The sequence below is a fragment of the Physeter macrocephalus genome, chromosome 20 (assembly GCF_002837175.3).
Source record: "Physeter macrocephalus isolate SW-GA chromosome 20, ASM283717v5, whole genome shotgun sequence".
NCBI classification, from domain to species: domain Eukaryota; kingdom Metazoa; phylum Chordata; class Mammalia; order Artiodactyla; family Physeteridae; genus Physeter; species Physeter macrocephalus.
This window is the reverse complement of record NC_041233.1, coordinates 121,244,738-121,265,203: the sequence shown is the minus strand read 5'-3', so window position 1 is coordinate 121,265,203 and position 20,466 is coordinate 121,244,738. Positions and strand designations below refer to the sequence as shown.

The window sequence follows — 20,466 nt, the reverse complement described above, 5'->3', positions numbered from 1 at the left end:
TCCTGACAGTATCCTCACGCCCCGCGTGTGAAACAGAAAGGGGTCCTTTCCTCATTCTCTGCCGTGTAACCAGTGTTCCAGCGACTGAGGGGCTAGACGTCTGAAGAGAATAAGAAAGTTCAATAAAATGAGATTTCGTTCCTTGGAGCAGCTGCCTTCAGAAATGTCACCCTGCACCCTGTTTTTCGGATCTTTCTAACAATCGTAAATATGCACAACTGTATAGCCGGCAAGCGTTTCGGGGAACACCAGGAAGGGTGTGCACGGTGGTGGGGCTGGAAGGGGGGGGCAGCCTTCCGTTCAGCACGCGTCTCAGGCTCTTCCCCGCGCCTGGCGCAGGAAGCTAAGCCGGCCAAGCCCGGCGCTTATGCAAATGCACCTTCGAGGCATTTGTGCCTCGAGGGCAGAACCTCCCCGCCCGACAACAAACCCCTCCCGCGAGGGACTGTGCAGCTGCTCCGGCGACGCGCAGGCCCGCTCCCGGGGCCCAAACCGTTTCCCCTTGGTCCTGCCCCGAAAAAAGTGGGGAGGAGAAACCCCAAACCCTCGCCAGCAACCGCCGAAACGACCCTCGGATTCCGAGACCTGAAACTGCAGCGGTTTCGAAGAAGTCGGAGGCCTGGGCGCGGCCACGAGCCGCGCCGTCCGAGGACCCGGGGCGGCGGGGCGACCGTGCAGGTGCCGGCCCAGCGGCCTCGGCGCGCGTTCGCGGGCGCCAGGTGGAAGCCAAGGGCGAAGGCCAAGCGCCGCTACGGAACAGGGGCGGGCGGCCCGGGCGCGGCGGCTCGAGCGCCGGCCCGGAAGGTCGCCGGCGACCTGGGCGTGGAGCCCCGCCACCTTCCGGCCACGCGGCGGCCCCGCCTCCTCCGCCGACTTCCTTCCCGGGCGGGGCGGCGGGACGGCGGGACGGCGGCGGCGGGGCGGTGGGGTGGCGGGGACGGGCGCCGGCCTGCAGATCGCGGGCCGGGAGCGGAGGGGCGGCCGGGGCAGCGGGCGGCCTCGGGGACGCCCCCTCCCGGCCCAACGTGCTGCCGGGGAAACGGCGCGGGGCCGGCGGCGCTTGGTCAACCTCGCGGGGTGCGCCGCGGCCTCCGGGGCGTCCGAGAGGAGCTGCCACGTGGCCGGCGGGGCCGCGTGGCTGCGTCCCGGGGTCGGCATCGAGGGGCGGGGGAGCGTGGCTTGCGGCCGGGCCGGCGACCAGACGTGTCTCCCAGGAGCCGTTCTGCAGCGGGGCAGCAGGGCACCCGCGAGCGCTAAGCCTGAGCCGGCAGTAAGTTCCCTTCCCTCGCTCCCCTTCCTCGCCTGGCCTCCTGCCTAGCCAGCACCCCTCCGGGCCCCCAGCAGCGGTCTTGGATGCTACCCCTTCAGCCGCGCGGTAAACCGGTTCCGTGCAGCGTCGCTTCGCGTTAGCAGGGTTTACAGGCCCCTTAGGGTGGGGGACGCGTACCTAGTGGGGAACCAGGTTCCCAGCGGGCACCGACGTGCTGCACGGTCGCGTCAGCTTCACAGCTAGGACCCGAAGCCCAGATGTTGGGAAAGCCTCCCCTTCCTTCAGCCCGCCTGTGGAGGCTTTCTCCAGACTTCCCCCGAGAGCCACCGGGTTTCTGCGTTGCCCTCCTTCCTTGCCCCCGGTTCGTCTCCCCTGAAAGGATCCCCCCACCCCCTTACTGGAAGCTTTCGGCCCCTTCAGGGCTGTCTCCTTGTTGGAGAGGCGCTTGTGCCTGCCCCTGAGTAGAGCGCAGTGTTACCGAAATCTTGCCTTGCTCACGGCACTTGGCAGTCTTCATCGTTTCTCCTCTTTGGGTTCAGAACTCAGAGTGGATAACGTCTGTCCCACTTGGGGAAACTAAGCGAAAGGGAAGGCACACATGAATATCACAGTTGGGACAGCTCCCAATGGAATCCAACTGGCGTGGAGAATAATCCGGTGTGGTTTAGGGAGAGTTACTTATATTTTCTGAGCCTCTCTCTAAGAGGGATGTTAGTTACCTTTAGCTCAGAACGAGGCTTCAGTGAGATGATGTGTACAACCTTCAACAGTGTCTGAAATATATTAGATGATCAATAAGTGTTCTCCTTTCCCTTTCCCTCTTTTGCTGGCTCCATTTGATAAGGGAGAGAGGTAAAGGATGACGGTGATTTGTAGGGCAGGCATGTGTAGTAACTGGCAAAAAAATCCTATGAGAAAGCAGTAAATAGATGTAATATCTGGGAATGCGCAGCCGTACAAGCTGAATCCAAACTTCTGAAATAGTAACTTAATTTCTTAATTTTTTTTTTTCTGAAGACCAGAGACCGTCTGGGGTTCATGTGCTATGATTTCTGATTGATAAATGTAAATTGAAATTGTCTGAGTTTGGAGATCCAAAGTTGAAATGTGCTTGGGTTGCTTGGGTTGAACTGGAAAGCAGATTGACCAAAATGTGTTTGTCCACTGCTGTTTTGTTTTGTTTTTCTTCTAGACCCAGCATGAGCGAATTTCCCTGTAAAAAACGTGATGACTATTTGGAATGGCCTGAGTATTTCATGGCAGTGGCCTTCTTATCAGCACAGAGGAGCAAAGACCCAAATTCCCAGGTAAGTGAGTTTTGCATGAGAACGTTTGGACACTCACAGACACTTGTAGGAGGTACCTACAAGTGAGCAAATTACAAGAGGAAGAGGCTCAGTGGACACCTGCCAACTTACAAAAAGCAGAGTAAATCTGCTGTCTTTTGTGCTGCATTCCTGCCTGCTTACCTCTTCCTGTGAGAGAGTAAATTGTCACATGCCATCGTTCACTGCCTCTCGTACCTCAAGGAGACAGAGCTCTTAGCCCCTCCAGAAGTTGCGTGCCCATCTTGGAGCTCTGTAGGCCTCTGGTCTCACTTACTGCCTCTCCAGTGACAGACCAGCCACCCGAAGTCACCAAGCCTTTGGGCATGTTTTCCTGTAGGTCGGAGCCTGCATCGTGAATGCAGAAAACAAGATTGTGGGCATTGGGTACAATGGAATGCCAAATGGATGTAGTGATGACCTCTTGCCTTGGAGGAGGACAGCGGAGAGTATACTGGATACCAAATACCCTTACGGTAGGGCATGTTGTGTGTTCCATTCTGCTTTGTCATAGCCTCGCTGAGTGCTTCAATACGGTAGGTGCTCAGAAAGCATCATCTTCCTTTTCAGTTGTTACCGACAGCTGGAAAGAGAAAAAATCCTGTTGAAGTACCCCAGTTTCCCTTAAGTGCCAAAGACAGCCAAGAAGTGGAGGCGTGGTAGTGGTCACACAGCCTGGCCCTGGGGCCAGGCTCTGTCGTGGGCCTCGCGTGTCTCACTGGTGGCGGGCTTCTCTGCAGAGCGCCACAGCCCCTGGGGGAGGTGGCTGTGAAATGGGCACGGTGGCCCTGCCATTTGTTTCTTGGCTACTTGGGAGTGGGGCCAGCTAACCAAGTACTGGCCCGGGCTCTGCTCTGATGAGGAAGCAGCGCGCATTTCCATCTCCTGAGGAAACCCGGCTCAGGCTCATCTCTGGGAAGCAGGACCCAAGCTGTGAGCTGGACCTCAGGCGAGGGATGATGCAGCCGCCTGCTCCTGTCGCCCCGGGCCCCCCAATCCCAGAGGGGCGCCGGCCCCACGGCGGGCCAGATGCGCGAGACCTTTGGCCTGGCCAACTCTGGTTTTCATCTTTAAATTAGGGGAGGATGCTTGTTATAATCTGTTGCCTATCTGAGCCCCAGGGTGGGGACTCACTTCAGAGATTATCATCTGGGAGTGACCAGCCAAGCCTCACTTTTCCTTTAACTCCCTGGGGAATATGCAACTAATGCTGTAAAGAGGCGCCTTGGGCTGCATATGCTGGTTGCTGAATTTTCTTAACATTTGGACCTGAATTTATGTCTGGAAGTGAACAGACTGCCTCTGTTGGAAGTAACGTAGATGCAGGCCATCCGAATGGGAAAGCTGTGCCTTCAGGAAATAAGGGTCCAGTGTCATGTGAGCCCTTTTTTCAGTTTCACTGGCTCTTCCTTGCTAGGGTTTCCTCTGGAGTTTTTCTCACGAAGAACTCCAAGTCTACACGTAGCCTAATTTATATATTTTTACTAATGTTCCTGGACCTTAATCATGTTAAATAAGCCCCATAAATTTCTTTCTAAGCTGCTTCAGGGCAGCTGCTTCCTTTTTGAAAGAAAAAGAAAAAAAACGTGCCTGGAGGTGGAGAAGGAATTGAGGGATGAGACTGGGAGAGCCAGCGAGCACTCAGGGTTCTCGGGGAGTGAAACAGTTCAGTGCCTGGGGGTTCGTCGTCGGGCTGGTCCATTTAACTCGCCCCCTTGTCAGAGGAGGAAGAGTTGGATCCCGGGGAAAAGGGGAAAACTGCCTCCTCGGCCTCAGCTGTAGAGCTGAGTGGAGCGCGGGGAGGATGTGCCAGCGTATTTTAGAAACTTGTGGTCATCCTGCTTTTGACTCTGTATGCTTTCAATGATGAGAAAGAAGGGAAGCGATTGGTTATTTGAAGGCACGCGCAAAGGTGATTTTTCACAGGGCAGTTCAAGGTCCCATATAAACATGAAAGGGTTGGTGAATTCAAGGTCCACGGTGAAGTGTGTAAGGACCCCAGCCCTTATTCACTGAGTCAGGACAGCGGGCTGTGGGTCCTGGTGCTGAACTTGCCTGTAGAGGAATTGCTGGGAGGTGTCAGTCTGTGCTGCTGAGGCTGGTTGCAGAACGATGCCAGTGGCCTGCACGGCGTAGAGGGGTCCTCACTGGTTACCGGGCGCTCTCCCGTGGCACCTGTGCCTCCTTCGATCACCATGAGCCCCAGGCACGTTTCTGCCAGTGACCTAGAAGCCCAAGGCTTTGCAGCACATTTACCATGCCCCGACTTCCCACTTCCAGAACCTCTCCAGTAGCTAATTGTGTTTGTTCTGAGACACTTGCCTTTTGTCCAAGTTGGAGAGTACCTTTCAGAGTTCCTTTCCAGAGGAATTAAAAAAAAAAAAACCCACACAGGCATTTGTCCAGCTCCACTGATTGTTTTCTATTGAATGGTTGCTGCGTTTCAGGGCACTGGTTGTCTGTGTGCATTATTTTTTACTATCCATGTGATACCTCTAGGTTTTCAAAGCTCTTTGCCCCTTATCAATTATTCATTTTACATGTAGCCGTGTTAGAATGTAGACAGTTTTCTTTCATGAGAGTAAGCTTGTAATTTGATGTACTGTAAAAGTCAGAGAAAGTATTAAATGGTTTTTAAAAGGCATTTAGTATCACTACCGTCATACTACATGTAAAGATGGGCTTTAAGTCTGAATAACTATGACTGGCTGTAAACTATCCACTCGGTTTTGTCTTTTGAAGGGATTTTGGGTCACAGAGAAGTAAATGTTTAGGTAGCCTTGGATGTAATAGAAATGTTTGCTGCTAATTGACTAAAATGCAAATTCTTTGTGTCTGTTTTAAGACTTAAAGAAGATTAATTTAAAAAAAATAAGTGATACTGTCTGGACTTGGGTGGGCGTAACCCTTTCTTTCCTCACTGACATTAACGGAGGCTGGGGTGCTGTCTCAGGGATGACTCTGTGTCCATCCCTGTAGAGGAGCTTTAGAGGTTATCTAGATTCCAGACCACTGGCTTCCTAATTCTTCTGAATATATGGGGACCCTGTTTTAAATGTCAAAAAAAACTTCCAAGACCCCTATATAATGCTAGTTAAACTAATAGTATCTTTTTTAAAAAACTGAGGTATAATTGACATACAAAGTTACATTAGTTACAGGTATAGGACATGACGATTCATATGTATCAATATTTGATATGTTTACAAAGTTTTTTTTCTTATGATGAAGATTTGCAAGACCTACTCTCTCAGCAACTTTCATGTGTGCAGTACTGTATTATTAGTAACTACCATCACCATGCTGAACACCACAGGACTTCTTCATTGTGTAACTGGAAGTTTGTACCTTAGACCCCTCTACCCGCTTCTCCCACCCACCTCCCCACTCTGGCAACCGCCCATCTGTTCTGTGTATCTGTGAGCTTGTTTTTGTTTTTTAGATTCCACACAAAAGTGAGATCATATCTGGCAGAACCTCAGTGGTACCTTGGGGTTTGTGCCCACGGGGTCTAAGCTACCCGCTTCATTCATGGATGGGAACCTGAAGGCCCAGAAACGTTAAGTAACTAATACAGTGCCACACAGGCAGGGTGACATCTTCTAATGCCGAGGCCAGTGCTCTGTGCTTCCTTGGAGTGGGGGGGTGGGGCACGGGAATTCGGCTTTTCTGAAGCGGGTAGATGGCAGCACGTGGGCCACCCATTTTCTTCTCGCTATGCACTTGAGCAAGCAGAGGTTTCGATGAAATGACCCCCCAGAGGTCGCGAGCTCAGGTGAGGGTGGCCTGCACCTAGGATGAAGCAGGAAGCCGTTTGCACCTGGCTTCCCTTCACATTTCTCCCAGGGGGAGCTTGGGAATTGTGTAAGTTTAAGTTTACTGGTTAACATATATAGCTTAATTCTCCTTATTAATTCTGTAAGTTTGGAAGTCATTAGTCTTGATTGACACTCTGTGGAAGGGGAGGTAAACACAGAATACGTGTAACAGAGTGGGAAGATGGTGTTTTTTTCTGGGCCGTGTCTCTAGAGAGGCATTTTTAAAGGGTGTTTTTGTTCTTCCAGGCTTAGGATCAAAACTTCATTGAAACGATTTGATTATAATGTGGTATTAATATGGAAAATGAAAATTCCCCTGCCAAGGAAACTGCCTTTTATCTCATCTTTTTCCTGAGAAATCCAAAAGATAGTATGATGTCAGTAACAGTAAGTGGCAGGAAGAAGTCAGCGTTATTATAGTGACACCTTTTCACATGAATGACATTGAAAAAAAAAACTGGAGAGGAGCAGATATATCTAATTTGCCATGTAAAAAACTTTGGAAGACTTTAATTTTTCTGAGGGGTGGTTGCTAACCCCAGAATGAAGTATTCAGCTGACACTTGCCATTCCTTTCTCTGTGGGATTCATCAGAGTGAAGCACATTTAATCAAAATACCAATTTGGTAAAATGGAGGCGAAATACTTGTGGTAATTCAGAGATCACTCTTTCCTCAGGTTTTCATAACCAGTTTTGATGACATGGTTTACAGACCAGAGTGCTGGCGTAGAATCAACTTCTTTCTTCCTTGGGAGCCATTGTTAAACTTCATGTTTTTAACAGAGCTCTGCCACGACCATCAAACCTGAATGCATTTTCCTGCCATGCTGGTTCCCATTGGGGAAGGGATCTGTGGGGAAGCAGGCCTCTGCTGGGCCTCCTTCTCCATCCCAATCCATCAAGAAGCCAGGATTGCTTTGGCTGTTGCATCGCACTCGTGGAAGGGACCACAGTCTTGATGTCCCAAGATGGGGGGTAGCCCTGCACTCTGATGCATCGGGCAGACGTGGAGACATGGGGCTTTTTCCAGAGTCAGTTCATATTAGGCAGGAAAACTCTCACTGGCTAAGAATCTGCACTTCCACTGCAGGGGACGCGGGTTCGATCCCTGGTCGGGGGACTAAGAGATCCCACGTGCCGCGCAGCGTGGTCAAAAAAAAAAAAAAAAAGTATAATGCTGGGAAGGAAAATGCTGGAAATTAATTAAGGCAAGAGTTCAGCGTGGCAGCTTGAAACAGTTTTGCCAGCGTGTGGCAGTGCTTCTTTAAATTTTATATTTAAATGTAATCTTTATTTTTCAGATTTAGCATATTGTTAAGCATGCATAGATGTCATTTTAGTGATTACTTAGCCATTTACCTTACCCCTTTGAACGCTGACATTTTCCTGACTGCCATGCATGTGATATATTTCTTTGGCATCCAAAAGGTTAGTCTTGAGAAACTAATTTATCAGGAAGTTAGGAGGCTGATCCTTCTTAAGCTGCAACTTCCTCACAACTTGTAAGAGCTTCTTAGTAATTAAGATCAAATTTGTTCCCTCAGCGGTTGAAATTGAACGCCCTCTGGTTTTGTTAGGCAGATCCGCGGATTTGATGACTTGCTGCATCTTTTCCTGCAGAATTCTAATTTCACTGGTGGCGACCCAGCTTCCCTCCCCTGCCTAGCCATCCAGTACTTGTGGCCTGACAGTGGGCCTAATTAGGGACTTCTGTACAAAATAACTAGTGTAATCAATGGAAGACCTTGGAGCAAGTTTACAGTAAAAAAATAAAGTATATTGTTTTTGTGAAAAGAGGGGCAAACTCGGGTTTCACCCTGTGGTGTTTTAGACAAACAGGGAAACACAACGGCTTATGAATGAGGCTCCCCCTGAAATTTAACCAGCTTAACATAAGTGTATTTCACTTTCAGGTATAAGTGTTTATAAACAGCTTTCAGAAAAGAATAAATCATGATTTTGTTCATTTATTTGATTTTTATCTATACATTTTAATCTATAAATTCAGGGCTAATTATTTTCTAAGAGCTAGAGATTACTGTTTCACCATGAATGTCTACGAGGGATGTAAAGTAACGATGTATTGTAACTGAGTGTCCGGAAGAGCAGATGTAGGAAAAGCTCAAATGCTTATCTATAGGATCAGACCTACCCATGAAAATACACATATTGGTCTTTGTCTATAAAAAGTCAGTTTACTTCATGGACGTTTATAATAAAACTTAAAAATCATTCAAGGTTAGTGATTTCCAAATTGATGACCAGGAAGGGGGCTGAAGTTTGTCTTTGTACAATCTCTCTAAATAAAAGGTTTGTTGAGAGATTAATAGCGTCAACAAAATTTCAGGGCCACACTCAGCCGATTTTAGGTTGTACTAAGTATGTGAGCTCATTAATTATCTAAATGATAAATATAACTTCTTTAATTCTCTATGTTTGGTAAGCCTTTGCTTAGAAACTCAGGGTTGCCATTCATTGTGGTTCCAGGGAGCACTTGACACTCCTTGAACCTTGGAATCTTTATTCTGTTGATCTGTTCTGTCAGTTATGCTGGTTTTGAAGGATCTTTTCTGAAATTGGCCTGAATTATTAAGGTTTTGCTTTGAGTTTTTTTCATCAAGACTCTGTCTTTCATAAGCTTTGTTAATACTGGTATTAAAGTAGAATATATATATGTATATAGTTTGCTCCCAGAAATATGCAATAAAATCTGGTTCCCAGAGATTTTTGCAACTATTTATATTGTTTTTTACTTTTACTTCTTAGGACTTTTGTTTTATATTTGCGTGGGACTATACAAACCTTTAATATGCATGTTGGCTAAGAAAAGCTCCACAGTGCTTAAAATGACAATTATCAGCTTCAAGTGAGAGAATTCTAGACTGACTGTCCAGAGCCAGGGCTCCAGGGGTGGTGTATGTACATAAACCCAGGGATTGTAGGGTTGTCAGATATACGACTTGACATTCACTTCTCAATATCTTTTTGAAATAAATGATCACTGAGGACTCCTCCAGTTCTAGAGTTCTCAGGAAAAATTAAACAATATAGCTTTGATTTTAGTTGATTAGGGCACTGTTTCTCTGCTTAAGGGGTTTTAAGGGTGTTCGGGAAGCATCCTGGGGTGAAAGCTGCAGTAAACAGCTGTTGAGATGGCAGCAACACAGAGGGAATATGCATCTGTGCGTGTGGACAAATTAATAGAGAGAAACAGGCTTTATTGCCCCCTTCCTTCTAGTGATTCAAATCTCCAGTTCTGAGATGAATATAAACCGATGGAGATGGTACACAGAGTGTAGGTTACCCCACAAACATGGATGAAAAAAGGTTGGAGGACAGCAATGAAGAAAAAGACCCCATGCGTAAATACAAGAAAATATATATGACGAGAGGAGAGACACTTAGAACTCTTTGGAGACAGGAGGTTGGTTATTCTAAGACCAAATAGAAAGAAAGGACTTGAGACTGAGAAATCCGCTTGTGAATCAGTCCGTGTGGTGATGTTTATTGAAACATGGATACTAGCCTGGCTTCAGGAAATCCCTTGATAAATGGAGAGTATTGGTGAAAGCGAGCTGGCTGGAATGTGCCCGTCTTCTCCCTGCTCGTGCCGTCTGACGCGCAGGTCCTAGCCAGTGCGTGGAGGTGTAAATTTCCTCTCTGTGCTTTCAAGTGATAGATGCCATAGTAAATTTAAAATATTGAATATGATAAGTGAGCATGAATTTTTAAATTCTACAATTAAAAGACTTTGTTCAAAATGCCATTAATTTTGAGTTTAGGTGGAAAAGGGAAGCAGAATTCCTCATGTCCTTTTTCCTTCTGCGAGTGAGTTATAACTTCTAACTTGAGTTAGAAATTGAAATAAATACAAATGAGTCATCTACTCATATCAGTTTGAGTTGTCTGTTGGTGAATTCTTGAGGCGTCTTGCTTCCTTTTTAAAAATTGTAACTATATTTTATAATACATGACATTTTTCCGAGTATGTTCACCTGTAGTCGTTCATTTACTCAGCAGATACTTACAGGGCATCTACTTTGTATTCTGTGCCAGGTGCTCTACAGCAGTAAATAATGTACATGTTCTCTGTGTTCAAGGAGCTTGCAGACTGATGGTGGAGCAGGTAGACATGAATGGGATAAACAGATATTATTGAATGTTTCTTTCTGAGGAAGTGGCCATTACACAGAGAGCTGAAGGATTTGATGGCCCCCATCAGGTAAAGATGGGGTAGTGGGTGTTTGGGGATGAGAAGAGCGTTCCACAGAGAGGGATGCTTGGGCGAAGGCCCTGGAGGAGGAAGGCTCTAGGTCACTGCACCAAGGAGACAGCTTGGCCCAAGCTTAGCGGGGGAAGGCTGGAGTAGCACGGCAAGGCTGGGCGCCGCAGGGTCAGGAGTTTGGATGTAAAAGCTCACGTTGGGGGGTGTGGGAAGTGGATTGTTCGGGGGCAGGTGGAAACAGGGATACAGCGGGGGCAGCTGCAGGAGGCCGGGCGAGAGGGCAGTGGAGAGGAGGCGGGGAGAGGGGTGCTGTGGAGGAGGCGTCACGAGGGCTGCTGACTGACCGGGGTTGGGGAGGGAGAGCCGATCCTTCCCAACAGTTCTGGTCCCAGCGCCTAGGTTTGGGGGAGGAACGAGGGAAATCTGGGCCTCGGAGGTGGAAGGTGGCCGTAAGAGCTCCCGGGGAGGGTGTGAGGTCGGCGGGTTGGGTGTGCGAGCGGACAGCCACGTGAGCGTGGCATGTCAGCGTTGGGTGGCGTCACGGGTGTGGGTGGGGCGAGGCAGGGAGAGGGTGCAGAGGCCGGGCCCTGGCCAGATCCCTGAGGACCACGTGCAGCGGCGGGGGAAGTGGAAGGGCCTGCAGAGAAGGGCAGGGACATCAGGCCGCACGCAGAGCAGCGCTTCCAGAGGAGGGGGCGGTCGGCCACCGCAAAGGCTGCTGAGAGGTCCGAGAAGGTGGGAAAACGCCTGTGGGGTTTGGCGCCTCTGCAGTCGTGCTGACAGTGCAGAGGGCAGCTCCGCGGGGCGGGAGGGCTGGAAGGCAAACTGGAGCAGCTGAAGGAAGGGCGGAAGGTGAGGAAATGGGCAGGGCGGATGCAGATCGGTTTTGAGGTGTCTGGGAAGAGAGCAGAAGGGCAGGTGACAGGACGGCGGCCGGAAGGGAGGGGCCGCGGTGGAGGTGTGCCCGGTCTGTCCTGTCCGAGGGGAGGGTCCGGGTGTGTGTGTCTGCTGGCACGGCACGCATTTGCTTGCAGCTGAGGATGGTCCAGGAGAGGGAGACGGATGAGGATGGGAGAGGGCCGGCCCCCAGGCTCATGGGTCAGTCATGGGGGGAGGACACCAGGTGAGGGCGGAGGGGCGGGCGACAGGCGACCTGCGACCTTCGGTTGTGGAGTCACAGGTGGAGACGGGACCCACTGCAGCATTTCAGTGGGGTGAGGGCGGTCATGAGCCGAAGGGGGAGGGAGGAGGACGAGAGGAGGCTGCGTGGGGCAGGGGCCGGCCGGCGCCCCGGCAGTGTCGGCGGGCTCGCAAGTGGGGTCTGTCCTGGGAGCCCTGAGCTCGATGCGGTAAGCCTGGCTCCCTCCACGCCACACCCGGGCCGCGTGCCGCCCGACGTGTGCCTTGCGGAGCTGGGGCCCGTTAGAACACAGTTGTGACTGCTACAGTGCCCACTGGCCAGTCCCGGTTCACCTTTCAAAGCTGTTAACCCGAGAGGGAAGCTTTGAAGCTTGACTGTGTGTCTTTCCGTCGCAACGCGGTCCAGCGGTGGTGAGTGTTCTGCTTCTATCTGTGCTTCCTCAGCGCGTATTAGACGTCAAACAATGTACGTCTCGCACGTGGGCAGTGGGAAAGGAGGGGGGCTCAGCTCACCCCTCGATGACGTGGCACTGTCTCCACTCCCTCCTCCTGACCTGATCGTGTGTCCTTAGCACACAGGGAAGCAAAGTAATTAGAGTTCTGGGGGCTTTATTGTCAATAATGGAAACACCACAGTCAGAAGTCTCTTTAGCCCTAAGCACCACCACTGGGGCTAAGTGGATCCCCTGGGTGCCCTGAGTTGCTGCCAGCAGCCTTAGCAAGAGGCGGTGAGGAGAAGGGGGCAGGGGATGGGGACAGGGCAGGGGAGGGAGGGAGGGAAAACGTCTGTCCTCCTGTCCGCCCAGCCGAGCAGCCCGGGAGGAGGGGTCAGGGGGCACCGACGTTTACCAAGTCCATCTTCTGTGCTGTGCTCATCACAGATTTTAGTCTTAGTGGTGGGTCTCAGAGGCAGGTCTTTGTGTGTGTGTGTGTGTGTGTGTGTGTGAAAGATCACAATTTTTATTTTTTTTAATTTTAAGTTAATTTTTTTTAACATTTTATTGGAGTATAGAACTACCAAACGACCCAGCAATCCCACTGCTGGGCATATACCCTGAGAAAACCATCATTCAAAGGGTCATGCACCACAATGTTCACTGCAGCACTATTTACAGTAGCCAGGACATGGAAGCAACCTAAGTGTCCATCGACGGATGGATAAGGAAGATGTGGCACAGATATACTATGGAATATTACTCATCCATAAAAAGAAACGAAATTGAGTTATTTGTAGTGAGGTGGATGGACCTAGAGTCTGTCATACAGAGTGAAGTAGGTCTTTTTCTTTCAGCTTCATAGGCCAGGAGGCTGAGGCTTCACTGGATGCAAAGGGCCATTCACAGAACTAGCAGTTGGGGGCAGGGGCAGAGTCTGAGGAGATGGCTGGGTACATGCAGGAGGAAGTGGGGCTCTGGGGCATCTCTGGACCAGCCCAAAGCCTTGTTCCAGGAGTGGCCTGGGCCACAGGCAGCTGAGCCTGAGGCTTCATGCAGAGCCTGGAGGATTTGACTGTCTTTTTTTTTTTTTTTTCATTATTTTTTTATTTTATTTTTTTAACACCTTTATTGGAGTATAATTGCTTTACAGTGGTGTGTTAGTTTCTGCTGTATAACAAAGTGAATCAGTTATACATGTACATATATCCCCATATCCCCTCCCTCTTGCGTCTCCCTCCCACCCTCCCTATCCCACCCCTCTAGGTGGTCACAGAGCCCCGAGCTGATCGCCCTGTGCTGTGCGGCTGCTTCCCACTAGCTATCACCACTAGCTAGTGGTGTCTATATGGGGAGTAGCCGTGACAGCAAACAGTTTGCGACCTTTGTGGGGTGCTGGGGGTGGGAGGTTGGGGAAGGGTTAAACCTGGAGGCTACTCTCTTGTTTAGCTCTTGACTTGAAGGATGGGTCCTTTGCAGGCTGGTGGTGATAGATGAGGCCCTGTCAGGACATCTTTCAATAATTAAGAAATAAGTAGTTGAAATTCTGTCCCAACTCCTGAAGCAGTGAAGCGCTTCCCTAAATGGATCTGTTAGAGGAGGGGGTGCACGTCCCACCCCGCAGTGGAAGCCGCCATCGGGCACCTGAGGGGCACCCAGAGCAGGGGGTACCCGTGCTCTGAGAGAGACAGGTCCGATTCAGCCACTCTGATCCCTGTATGACGCCAGAAGTCAAAACACTTGGACCCTGATTTCAAGAAGTAACGACCAAGAGCTTTGTCACCGGAACAGAAGTGGAGTATCTTGTAAAAATTAACGTTGCATTATTTTTTTAAATGCAGAGGTCAACCTTGAACTCGGGTACCCGTTTTGTGTCAGTTATTAATTGCAGGGTGGAGCGTCCCACCTTTTCACGGCCCTGAGCGCACCCTTCTTGGCTCTCGAGTCTGGACCCTCCCTCTTGGCAGCAAGCTGAAGTGTCCGTGCTCAGAACGCGGGTGGCCGCCCGGCCCCGAGAACCATCGCAGCCACCAGTCAAGGGCACGGGGGCGCTCCCCGGGGACGCTGAGGGCGCTTGTGCAGACCAGGCTGCAGAGTGTTCGCAGAAGGCAGGCCAGGCCAGGCTAAGTTCGATGGGCGCTCTGTGTCTGGACCTTTCTCCTGCCCCTGACCCAGCTGCTTCACCAGGCTGCCCCGCTTTCCAGGTCAGCCTTGGTGGAATAGCCCCCGGGCCCCAGGAAGTCATTTTCTTCCAGTAAAAATCTCTACTACTAAAAATGAGGAATTTTAAACAACCTGGAGGGTTTCTCTAACTGCAATAGAAACATAGTTTTCCTGACCCCAAATTTTATCAGGCCCCAGTATCTCCCATCATGTCCTGGTAGCCACATGACAATCAGTTGGGGGTAGAATCATACTATTAAATTATTTGTGCAGCAGTTAGCAATTGTTTAGCCTTATTCTGAGGTTTCTTTCTTTTTTTTTTTTAAACCTATTTAAGTAACCTTAACAATGCTACTGTTTGAAATAGATGTTGTATTAGTCTTACATGAAAACAAGATGAAAGTTAAATCTATAAAATGTTGAATCTCTTAAATCTAACCAAGGATGGAATATATCCTGTTAATTTGTCAAACTTCTAGAGAAACGCCTACATGAGACAGTAAGGATTAATCAAGCCCTAGTAAGAGGGAATTTGAAAAATACAGTTTTCTAGTTATGCAGTCTCTTCTCGGTGGGCCAAGGTTAATGCAGTTCTGAATTCTGACAGTTAGTAATATAAAAGAAAAAAAAAAAAAAAACCAAAGCATGTGAATTGTCTTACAGTTACCTGAAACAGGGGTTCTCCTTCTATCAATCAAGAACTTCACACGCATTAATCTGATATTTTCAGCATTTGATTCTTTTCCTTTTAAACAATGTTGAGAATCGTTGCAGGTTCTTGTGTCACTCTTTGTGCCTAACAGATATACATGTAGTATTTGGAGATTTCTTTTGTTTATTGCTCAGCCATAGATGAGTAATTCTAGGTAAATGGAAAATTTGTCTTCTTGTGTGTATGTAACAATTTAGCTGTCTTTTGAATACTTTCTAGGCACTGTGTATCTTTGGAATACTGGGTCCTGATTCCTGCTCTGAATGTAGAAACCAGCCTTATCTCGAGATCAGTGGCAGAGGTATCCTCCTTGGCTGGTTTTTGTACTCAGGCCTATTTGTAGTTCTTGCTGCAGCTCTTCCTAAGCCACATCATAAAAACGCTAGCACTCAAAAAAGGTAAATGCATGATTTAATTTAGTGCCATCAGATATCTGCGGAGTGTTTTTATCATAGTGAGAAAAGTGGCAGAGAAGACTCAGCCCACCCAAAGAAGAGGCCTGCAGAGAAGATGGGAAAAATCGGGGTTAGAAATGTAGACTTCAGGGTTTTACAGGTAGGTCTGCTCTCTGAGAATCTACGGACGGATGAACCCTTCAAGTCCAGGACTATGGGTGGAAAACGAAAGGGCAGGGTTGAACCTTGGGAAATGCCCAGAAATGTGAGAGCGGACAGGGACCCACAGAGAAGCGAGCGGTCTGGTGATGCTGAGAGGGTTAGAGCCGGGCGTGTGGGGTGGTCACGCATCAAGGGCCAGGAGAGCAGGGAACCCAGAGATTGCAGCCAGAAAAGGACTGGCTTTAGGTGAGTACGAGGCCGCCCGGCAGGGTGTGGGGATGGCGTCCTGTCATCGGAGATGCCTGGCGAGGGGCTGCCGGGAGCGGGGCCTGGCCCTTGGCGACAGGAGAGAAGCCTCATGTTTTGTTGTGACAGCCTGTCTTGGAGAAGGGCAGCTGTTCTAGAGGATGAAGGAAGGAAACTGGACACATCAGGAAAAAGCCAAAAACCGGATTCCCTTGGGATTGTAAAAACTGCTTTTATTTAGTTAGTTGGAGCCACTGTTACTCCTGCAAAACAAAGAGCACAGCTTTAAGTGGCAAGACCGGGCCTTGAACCCCGGGCTGACTCTTGTCGCAAAGCTGTTTTTCCAGACTTGCCCAAGAGGACGCGAATACAAGGGAAGGACGCTTGGCCTGGTGGTCAGGCCAGCCAGGGCCCCGGAGCAAGCCCGTCACAGGCAGGCCCTGCTGCTGGCTGCTCCTTGTGGCCGGGAGCGGACTCCTCCGGGCGGTTACCTGTTAGGTGACCGGTGGAGATGCCAGGCCAGGTGAATGAATCCCCGGCCTCCACCCTGACTGGCCCACGTTATACGAGCCGAATGGACGGTTGTCAGTCACGTTGGTCTGCCCAGAGGACAGTCTGGGGCCCGAGGCCCGTCTGCCTGGTGCAGCCTGTGCAGATCAGCCCCAGAGAGAATCACAGGGCGGTCTTGGAGGGGAAGCGAGGGTCAGGGCCGCAGAGACTGGAGGCCGTGGTGCCGAGAGGCCAGCCAGGCCAGAAACGCGCAGCCTTTCAGACTTGAGGACCTGGACCCACGGCGCAGGGGGTCACGAGGTGGGAGGGGCCCGGCCGAGTGTCAGGGGCTTCCCAGGCCGAGGGTTCCTGCCCTCGACCCTCAGGTGCAGGCTCGGGAAGCAGGTGCCAGGTGGTTCGGGTGGGTGTTGGCCGCGTCTGAGTTCGGGCTGTGCAGTGGTGAACGAGGGCAGCGAGGTGTGGGTGGGTTGGCTCTTGTCATTGTCTGGTTTTGAACGTGTGGGACTGTGGGATTGTGACCTGTTCCCTTTACAGAGCCTCACGTGTGCCTGGCACTCAGCCGCTCCAAATGCCCGGTAGACCTCTTGTTCCTCTAACAAGAAGCTTTGTATTTTCCGTCCTGTGACTTTGCGGTTAAGAGAAAGGAAGTCTGTTCATAGGCCAGCGTAGTATTTCTATAAACCACCCTTTACCCCGGGGTGTCAGATGCTGCACGAGAGAATCTCTTTCATCTGATAATTTTCGTTAATGAATCCGGACATAATGTTATATTTTGCCCCAAACTGCCTCGGATGAATTCGAGGAAGACAGTTGTAGTCAATGTGACAATTTTTAGAGATTCATAAGAGGACGATATCATCGTGTTTCCTAACAGATTCAGAAACTGTAGTTCTGAATATTAATACCAGCACCATCAAAAAATAGTTATTAGGTGGGAAAGCATATTTTTGATATTTGAATTTAAGAGGACTTTCTGTATTTCCCAACGTTGCCATCAAGAATTGGAATCTGAATTTCCTCCTTTATTCATTCAGTAAATATTTAACACCCATATGTTCCTGGCATAGCATTAGGCTCTGAGGGAGTTGCAAAGAACCCAGAAGCCTGGGCTCTGTCCTCAAGGTGGACATAAAAGAAACAAGTACCTCTAATTGTCTTTAACACTGAGCAGTGTTGATCCCAGCTTGGAACACCTCGGTCACCGGGGAAGGAAATGTGCCCTGACAGCCCTGAGGGTCCCCCGACCCCTCGGGGTTTACAGGACAAGGTCTCAAGGAGCCAGCGAGGATTGTTCTCTGATGGGCTGTGATCTGATTAAGCACGGCTTTTTTTTTTCCCTTTAGATTTTCTTAACAATGCCAGAGACTGTTCATTTCTACACACAACTAAATCGTGGTGTTCATAGGCTAAGGTGAGCACTCGCCAGCATCTCCTGAGAGGCCCCAGCTCAGCTTTCTGCCTGCAGGAGTGCAGAGCTGCTGCAGGACTCACAGGGACACTTACAACGTCCCCCGAAGACGGGAGGCCTGGGGAGGACGGTGGACCAGGGTCTGTATCCTGTCTGAGCCAGAGTAGGCCCTCAGTGAAAGTTCATTGGCTGAGTGAGTACATCCGAGCTAAAGTATACAAGAGCCATGGGTTTAGGCCACTCTTCTTTTAAGGCCTTGTCGACTAAAACAAAAACGCAGGGCTTCCCTGGTGGCGCAGTGGTTGAGGGTCCGCCTGCCGAGGCAGGGGACGCGGGTTCGTGCCCCGGTCCGGGAGGATCCCACGTGCCGCGGAGCGGCTGGGCCCGTGAGCCATGGCCGCTGAGCCTGCGCGTCCGGAGCCTGTGCTCCGCAACGGGAGAGGCCACGCAGAGAAGGGCAGGGACATCAGGCCGCACGCAGAGCAGCGCTTCCAGAGGAGGGGGCGGTCGGCCACCGCAAAGGCTGCTGAGAGGTCCGAGAAGGTGGGAAAACGCCTGTGGGGTTTGGCGCCTCTGCAGTCGTGCTGACAGTGCAGAGGGCAGCTCCGCGGGGCGGGAGGGCTGGAAGGCAAACTGGAGCAGCTGAAGGAAGGGCGGAAGGTGAGGAAATGGGCAGGGCGGATGCAGATCGGTTTTGAGGTGTCTGGGAAGAGAGCAGAAGGGCAGGTGACAGGACGGCGGCCGGAAGGGAGGGGCCGCGGTGGAGGTGTGCCCGGTCTGTCCTGTCCGAGGGGAGGGTCCGGGTGTGTGTGTCTGCTGGCACGGCACGCATTTGCTTGCAGCTGAGGATGGTCCAGGAGAGGGAGACGGATGAGGATGGGAGAGGGCCGGCCCCCAGGCTCATGGGTCAGTCATGGGGGGAGGACACCAGGTGAGGGCGGAGGGGCGGGCGACAGGCGACCTGCGACCTTCGGTTGTGGAGTCACAGGTGGAGACGGGACCCACTGCAGCATTTCAGTGGGGTGAGGGCGGTCATGAGCCGAAGGGGGAGGGAGGAGGACGAGAGGAGGCTGCGTGGGGCAGGGGCCGGCCGGCGCCCCGGCAGTGTCGGCGGGCTCGCAAGTGGGGTCTGTCCTGGGAGCCCTGAGCTCGATGCGGTAAGCCTGGCTCCCTCCACGCCACACCCGGGCCGCGTGCCGCCCGACGTGTGCCTTGCGGAGCTGGGGCCCGTTAGAACACAGTTGTGACTGCTACAGTGCCCACTGGCCAGTCCCGGTTCACCTTTCAAAGCTGTTAACCCGAGAGGGAAGCTTTGAAGCTTGACTGTGTGTCTTTCCGTCGCAACGCGGTCCAGCGGTGGTGAGTGTTCTGCTTCTATCTGTGCTTCCTCAGCGCGTATTAGACGTCAAACAATGTACGTCTCGCACGTGGGCAGTGGGAAAGGAGGGGGGCTCAGCTCACCCCTCGATGACGTGGCACTGTCTCCACTCCCTCCTCCTGACCTGATCGTGTGTCCTTAGCACACAGGGAAGCAAAGTAATTAGAGTTCTGGGGGCTTTATTGTCAATAATGGAAACACCACAGTCAGAAGTCTCTTTAGCCCTAAGCACCACCACTGGGGCTAAGTGGATCCCCTGGGTGCCCTGAGTTGCTGCCAGCAGCCTTAGCAAGAGGCGGTGAGGAGAAGGGGGCAGGGGATGGGGACAGGGCAGGGGAGGGAGGGAGGGAAAACGTCTGTCCTCCTGTCCGCCCAGCCGAGCAGCCCGGGAGGAGGGGTCAGGGGGCACCGACGTTTACCAAGTCCATCTTCTGTGCTGTGCTCATCACAGATTTTAGTCTTAGTGGTGGGTCTCAGAGGCAGGTCTTTGTGTGTGTGTGTGTGTGTGTGTGTGAAAGATCACAATTTTTATTTTTTTTAATTTTAAGTTAATTTTTTTTAACATTTTATTGGAGTATAGAACTACCAAACGACCCAGCAATCCCACTGCTGGGCATATACCCTGAGAAAACCATCATTCAAAGGGTCATGCACCACAATGTTCACTGCAGCACTATTTACAGTAGCCAGGACATGGAAGCAACCTAAGTGTCCATCGACGGATGGATAAGGAAGATGTGGCACAGATATACTATGGAATATTACTCATCCATAAAAAGAAACGAAATTGAGTTATTTGTAGTGAGGTGGATGGACCTAGAGTCTGTCATACAGAGTGAAGTAGGTCTTTTTCTTTCAGCTTCATAGGCCAGGAGGCTGAGGCTTCACTGGATGCAAAGGGCCATTCACAGAACTAGCAGTTGGGGGCAGGGGCAGAGTCTGAGGAGATGGCTGGGTACATGCAGGAGGAAGTGGGGCTCTGGGGCATCTCTGGACCAGCCCAAAGCCTTGTTCCAGGAGTGGCCTGGGCCACAGGCAGCTGAGCCTGAGGCTTCATGCAGAGCCTGGAGGATTTGACTGTCTTTTTTTTTTTTTTTTTCATTATTTTTTTATTTTATTTTTTTAACACCTTTATTGGAGTATAATTGCTTTACAGTGGTGTGTTAGTTTCTGCTGTATAACAAAGTGAATCAGTTATACATGTACATATATCCCCATATCCCCTCCCTCTTGCGTCTCCCTCCCACCCTCCCTATCCCACCCCTCTAGGTGGTCACAG

The 20,466-nt window shown here is 50.7% G+C and overlaps 1 protein-coding gene across 2 annotated transcripts in view; it reads left to right on the top strand.

The window, feature by feature from the left end:
• Positions 1-1,022: 1,022 nt before the first annotated feature.
• The window catches only part of DCTD (dCMP deaminase), a 30,042-nt gene continuing 10,598 nt past the window's right edge, over positions 1,023-20,466 (top strand). Inside the window, exons 1-3 of one of the 2 annotated variants that reach the window (XM_007111567.4) lie at positions 1,023-1,270; positions 2,463-2,577; positions 2,936-3,071. In XM_007111567.4, the coding sequence (XP_007111629.1) occupies positions 2,470-2,577; positions 2,936-3,071 (244 nt within the window). In that variant the 5' untranslated portion in view covers positions 1,023-1,270; positions 2,463-2,469. Of the gene's footprint in view, positions 1,271-2,447; positions 2,578-2,935; positions 3,072-20,466 lie in introns of those variants that run through there. The other variant, XM_024115787.3, reaches the window with a different exon arrangement.